The 6,958-nt window shown below is 38.1% G+C and overlaps 1 protein-coding gene across 3 annotated transcripts in view; it reads left to right on the plus strand.

Moving 5' to 3' along the window:
- Window positions 1–6,846, plus strand: part of si:zfos-2326c3.2 (TRAF2 and NCK-interacting protein kinase) — a 60,844-nt gene extending 53,998 nt beyond the window's left edge. For all 3 annotated transcript variants that reach the window (XM_061787287.1, XM_061787288.1, XM_061787289.1), the window contains 3 exons: window positions 118–277; window positions 1,299–1,438; window positions 1,681–6,846. In XM_061787287.1, coding sequence (XP_061643271.1) covers window positions 118–277; window positions 1,299–1,438; window positions 1,681–1,764 — 384 coding nt within the window. In that variant the 3' untranslated portion in view covers window positions 1,765–6,846. The remainder of the gene's footprint in view (window positions 1–117; window positions 278–1,298; window positions 1,439–1,680) is intronic.
- Window positions 6,847–6,958: the final 112 nt, after the last annotated feature.

Consider the following 6,958-nt stretch of genomic DNA (forward strand, 5'->3'; position numbering starts at 1 on the left):
TATCATATTGGAGCAATCATTTGTCTTTTTAACTATATGCAAACTATATTCAAGTTCTTAATGTGTGTGTGTGTGTGTCTGTTTGTGTGTGTGTGTGTGTGTGTGTTTGTTTCACAGATCCAGGGTTCCATCCATCCGCACGCCATCATCATTTTGCCAAACAGTGCCGGAACAGAGGTTCTTGTTTGCTACGAAGACGAAGGAGTCTACATTGACACTTACGGCCGAATCACCAAGGATACGGTGTTGCAGTGGGGAGAGATGCCCGCATCTGTCGGTGAGTTTTTTTGTTTTTAACTTCACAAGCATATCAACACAGAAGTTTCAAACTAAGCTCAAGGAGCATAGCGATATAGACTTTGTGTTGCGTATCTGTTGTTGTTGTTTGTGGCTTCATTTTGGCTAGTATGCCATCATATTGAACACGTTGCCGATACAATCACCACACAGCACAGCATTGGCTAACCCTGCACAAAAGAGATGGAGCCAACAGTTTAAAAAAAAAACAGACTGATCGATTTATACACGTTTATTTATAATTCATATTTGTGGTTTTAATTTTCAGTGGTGTATAGATTTGTGAGTTGTTTCTAGTATATAGCCCCTCTCATGCACAGAACAGTCGTAACAAATTATTATTTATGTAATTTACAATTTTTTATATACAGTGGATCTCTGAGGTGGAGCACAATCTGTTCGGGGGTGTCAGTTGACGTCCACTGTTTGTATTTTGACACAATTTTCACCATAGGAAATAATGGAAAAAGTGCCACTATCATAAAACCTTGATTAAATGTACACACAAAGTTGTCATTTTAACATTCAAATGTATCCCTTTGGTTTTAGAAGGCATTAATCACTGCAAATATATAAAAACAACAAAATCGTTGTCAAAAACTGACAATGCAAATGACCATGTAGATTATCGAATCTTGCTGGTGTAATTTTGAGTCTGCATACTTTAAATAACGTCTTTCTTGTAACCCGTCATTGAGGCAGGTCCTCCTTGAATACATTTTGCAAAAAGACAGCATGAAGCCAAAGAAAGAACAAAACACACACCCAGAATTAATCCTACTATTCTTACTGAGCTGAGATCTAGAATGATACGGGAGCGTCTCGCGTTCAGATTGTTTAGTGTGACTTTACTGCCATATGTTTCCTGAAAATGTTGGATGAATTTCAAATAGTGTTTCTTCAACTTGAAAGGATAGACTGTAGTCCTTCCAACGTTCAGGTTAACCTCCACTTTCCTCTGACATGTACTATACATTCACCCCCGCTCCATGTCTGCGCAGCTTACCTACAGTCCAATCAAGTGATGGGTTGGGGAGAGAAGGCCATTGAGCTCAGGTCTGCCAACACGGGAAACCTGGAGGGAGTTTTCATGCACAAAAGGGCCCAGAAACTCAAGTTCTTGTGTGAAAGGAATGACAAGGTATGTCGTCACTACACCTTCCACCAACTTCCTCCAAGAGCCTTTTTGAAATTAAGTACTTGGTTATTGAGCAGGTAGCAGTTAAGTCTGTTGTTAAAACGACAATGTAAAGCTTGTTAATCATTGATCATTGTTATTCTAATTGATATTGTCATTATATATTGTGTTTTAATATTTTTCTTTTATAAATCATTTATTTTTCATTTTGAAAACTTCCTGAGCCATCTTCTCTCTTATTGTAGGTCTTCTTTGCATCAGTGCAGTCAGGAGGCAGCAGTCAGATTTACTTCATGACGTTGGGTCAGAACTCTCTGTTCAACTGGTAATGAACTGGACGCGTGGCGGCAAGGTCAGCTGCTTGTGCAGGCCTTCATCAGCTCGGATTTTCACGCTTGCGTACAGTTTGTCACATCGTGCATGGGACATTAGGCCAAGAAGAGTTTTCCGTGAAAATGTGTGACGAATGGCACACTGACATCATTTTGGAGCTGCTTTTGTCAATGTCTGTTGCTTCACTGTCCAACAAATTCACTGGATCTTGTTTTTCCTCGCCTGTGCACACTGCAGCTGTTCTGTTCCGCTTTCAGCTCATCTTGTCTGGATCAGTCAGTTCCGTACTGGATCATCCTTTCTCTTCCACATAGACGTTCCAAAGTTCTGCTGCTGTGCTTCTTACAAACAGTATCCATGTAATGGAATGAACGGTGGAAAAATAGGAGCTTTATTATCCCTGTTTACTCTATGGAAATCATCTGAGCGCTTCACAAAAGTGTGTGCGGAAAAATGATTCCCTGTACAGCGAATAGCAGGTTGCACATTTGATTCCTCATAATGTTCTTTAATCACATTCCACATTGCTCGTCAACTGTCGGAATTGCTGGAGCTATTCGAACAGCCACATGGAGATGCTTAAAGGGATACTGGCCAAATTAACGCATGTTTTGATTGGTAGAAATTGATTAGTTTAGCAGGGGAAAAGCAACTAAAAGCTGAAAAATACACCTCTAAATCAATTTATTGCACTTTTACCACAACACCTTCGATCGAACGGGCGCGTCCATATTGGCCGCGAATCGCGGAAGTGACGTCACGCGTACGTCACCTTGCCGGTTTCCTTATTGACAACGCTCGTTTGATCAATGAAAAGGAAAAAAAAAAACAGAACTCAATCGCAACATTTTGTAGAGGTTTGGACCAAAATAACTCTTGGCAATGCACATAGGCGTTGTCTGCCATAAAAAGGATATTTATGCAGACCCCTAAGCAAGGATATGGAAATAGGTGCAGAGCACACAAGGAATAAGAGCAACTACTTTATTCCTGGTGAGTGCTGACAATCGCGAATGCAACTTCCAAGAGAAAAGAGACCAAAATGAAGACGAGGGTACAGTAGGTACAAGAAGGCCACATTCACAATTTCACTGCAGGGACAGTATTTATTTATTCAATATAGCAATTCCAACCTCGAGTTGAAGTCAATCCAGCCACCACAACGATTGTTCATACTATGCATTTCGGTAACACGCCGCCAACGGGCTGTTTTTCTTTTAAAATAGCTTTTAAAGTTACTAAAGGTGTGTGAAAATTCACCATATTTTAAAATAAATCACAACAAAAATAACTTTTCACAGGTGCAAAGAAAAAAAAATACTGTGAAAAAGATACAGTATCCCTTTAAATGTTGTGGCTGCTGTTAAATGTTTACTATGAAAGGACCTCGGTGAGGTGTTTGGTAGCTCCACATTCTTCCTGAAAAGATTTTCCACACTTTACGGTGTTGAGTGTTCAGCCCATATGCACTTTGGAGGCAGGTTATGTCAACCTAGTTCCTTATTCATTTATTGTTTATTTCTGTCTGCTAACTGAATTTGTTTTGCACCATCCAACGCATTATATTGCTAAGTTATTTATCTAAAAGTAGGGCTAAATTTCACCAGTGACTATTAAGGAAAATAAAGATCATTTAATTTCAACACTGTTCATTTACCAGTTCTTATTAGGTTAGTATTAAATAATATTTTAATTTTTTTTACTTTCTCAATATACTTAGCAGACATCACAATTGTCTACTTAAAAATTAATGTAGTATGGCATTTGAAACACACACAATTCATTGATTGTGTAAAGCTACACAAATGCACTCCAACAGTATTTCCAGGCTTTGTATGTTTGTGTTGTACAGATTGACAGTGTATATGTTTTTGTATGTTTTCTGAAACAAATTGTATAATTGACTGAATGTCAAATGTTGTTTTGTTTGAAAGGTGAATATGAGGACTACTTTAAGATGATTTTGTTAAGTGACATTCAAAACCAATAGGAAATATACTCCTCTTTGACCTGTGATTTAATTCACTGAGCCTCAACTGGGATCCTGACCTGATATATCAAATATTCATGCAAATGATCTTAAATTTGTCAATTGAGTAATAGCCGTAGCACAGGACCAAAGTCGTGTCTTATTCTGCTCTCAGATTTGAAAGTTTGATTGAATTCACCTGAAAATATTCATTTTACCTTCTGGTGTGAATGAGAACATTGTTAATTCATGTGTTTTCCGTTTTCCCTTTGTTTTAACATTCCTCTGTTGGTCTCCGAAAATTGCACCAAATATGTTATTTTTTTCGTTGTTGTTGTTTTTATAATATGTAATGTTGTTTTGTTTTTTGTTACGGAATTATATTGCAGCTGGTTCTGTTAGATGATTTTTAACTGGAAAAAGTATTGTTGCTCTAATGATAAGAATAATAATTTCCATGGGGTAATTTCAGCTTGTAACATGGAAGTACACGGAATTCTAAACTGTAACATGGAAGCACACGGAATTCTAGTGATGAAGTAGAGTTCCTAGAAATCTTTTTCCTCAGATAGTCAAGCTGAACGGAAGATTTAAATATGCTAAATGGACAAACGATATACTGTATTCCAGGACACACCTTGTTATTAAAAATAATCAACAATTACCAATCAGATTGGGTTAAACCATTCAAACTGGGTGTTGCTGTAATTCTTCATCTTATCAAGACATTTTGGACAACCATGTGCTTCCAAAATGTTAGATGATTTTGATTTGAAAGATGTTGAGAGCCCTGACCTCAACCCCTTCAGACTTTTTTGATCAAGTAAATCAGAGCTATTAAATGAGTACCCGCACCCTGAGTGGAAGTTGTTGGAGCTGCAAAGAGAGGACCAACTTTTCATGGTTTAATGGTGCCAGATGTCCCAATACTTCTGTCTATATAGTATGTGTACGCACAGCATAGAGATAACCGTGTTGCCTCCAAAATAAATTAAATTGGAACTTCAGAAATTTATAGACAACTTTTGTGATGATTGCCTATGGAAATCCGTTTCAGCATTTCAATATCTAATATTTAATATCTTTGATATCTTGCTTAAGGTCCATGTACGAATATGCTGCCCGTTTCCACCAGTATGACAGTTCAGTGCACTTGTAGAATGTCACATGTAGTACTGTTGGCACACAGTTGACAACAGTTTTGCGTCACAAGTAACGTAGTCATCCTACTTGTATGGCAAAGGTATCCGATTTGTGTATACAGTCATGGAAAAAAAACATTACTAGTAAGACACAGTCGTTGTACTTTAGGGCTACGACAAAAATCAAATAACTTGGCTAAGTCGACTTCAACAATAGGTCAACAAAATTTCTGCCTCGAAGCTCCGCCAGGACCAAAGAAGATAAAAAAATTCCTCCCGGAACCGTTTTTGCGCCATCTAAACCAGTGTTTCACAGGGACATTTGTTGCAGACGGACTCAGTGTTGGGCCACTGATAAGCTTTGCCAAAAACGACAGAGGAGCATCTGTGATTTTTAAGACACTGTTAGATGTTTAAGGTACATATAACATGATGTATGAGTGAGGGAAATGGTAGTTAGCGTTTTGTTTTTTTTGTTTTTTTACCTAAACTGGTAATCGTTAGTGCGCTAATGCTAATCACGAGTGCTAACCGTTTAGCAAAGGCTGATTTTGTTGTCTCACATTCTGTGTAGAGTTTATACCATACACTCAGTACCAACATATGCAGTTTAAGGAGAGAAGGGGCAGCAATTACTCGAGTACTCAACGAAATATCTATCGGATAATCGATTCTAAAAAGATTTGATCGTGACTGCCCTATTCTACCCGTATTAGTACAATGACGCAATGACCTTTAGCTGGATATCAAGTCTTCTAGAATAAATGCTCAAACGGCTTTACGTAATTGGCGATTCTTTCTGGATTATTGGTAGTAAACGTGCCAGTGGTGCTTCATCTCATTCAAGCTGTATCACGAAATCGAGAACCTGCCGCATTTCCGCCTACACCTTCACTGATTGAGCCCACGCAGCATCTCCCAAGCCTCCACCATCAAATCTTTTCACTTTATCAACATGTCTCCTCTTGGTGCATTTCATTCCCCCTTCACGTTCCCTCCATTCCACTTTCATCTTCCTTATCATCTTTGTTCCCAAGTGTTGTTCACTTTCTCTTCGCTTTCCATCCACCCCCAGCTCTGCATCACAAAGCTTCTGGTAGTGTCACTGAATGCAGTCATGTCATATCAGGTGACATGTAAGGCTGCATACTCTCCTTGTGCTGCACTCATACAGGGAAGTATTAGTACTACAGTTTATGGATTGTTGCATGATTAGTTTTTCACCTAAAACCCATTAAACTTAAGACCATGGATTGATTTGACCAGTCTACAAAACAACTCATGTTTGCTTTCGGACCTACTTTTTCCACATTTGCAGTAAGTTTTGAATGTCACATTTAATGCATAGTTGCACATTTACAAAATGACAGTCACAATCTAATGCCACCAAACCAAGTAAATAGTTGGAAACAGATTAGATTTAGCTTACTGAAGAATCATATAGCTTCTTGCCAAAGATTCATGGGAGTGTGTATAGAATTAGCAGGGCAAAAATTATGGAAAGAGGAAGTAGCTGGTGGCAGTGGAAGAAGGACCTTGAATGTTACATACAGATGCATTTTTACTTGATCCGAAATGTTTCATTAGAGCGCGTCAAACTGAGGAACTGACTGGTTTTCTGTACTTTTTATATAGTATAATGATGATGTCATGTTAAGATGAAGGCAGTTAATAGCCAACAGCTCCCAGCTGTTGTCAAGACAATATGGACCTGATGATGTTTGTACTATAAACACAGAACAACTGTGTGCTTGTCATTGTATCTTAATTCAGAGACGCAATTGAGATTGAATATTTTGTATAAAGAATACATATTTCCAAACCCTGTATCAATACTAAAGATTTGTTACTTTGTTTTTGTCTTTTTTGCACTGGATCTATGTTTTATTGCTTGGTGGTAATGGCATGCTAACATATGTTTGTATGCAAAGTGGTGGAAGATGACAATAAACATTGAATTGAATTCACTCATGTTTTTGTGACTCCCAACATAATATTAATTCAGGTTTCTGACTTTTGACTTGTTCGTTATTGCTTGTCGGAAAGTTTCTGTGTTGATATGAAAGTGGTCCCACTCCT

This window comes from Phyllopteryx taeniolatus, chromosome 10, assembly GCF_024500385.1.
Source record: "Phyllopteryx taeniolatus isolate TA_2022b chromosome 10, UOR_Ptae_1.2, whole genome shotgun sequence".
NCBI lineage: Eukaryota > Metazoa > Chordata > Actinopteri > Syngnathiformes > Syngnathidae > Phyllopteryx > Phyllopteryx taeniolatus.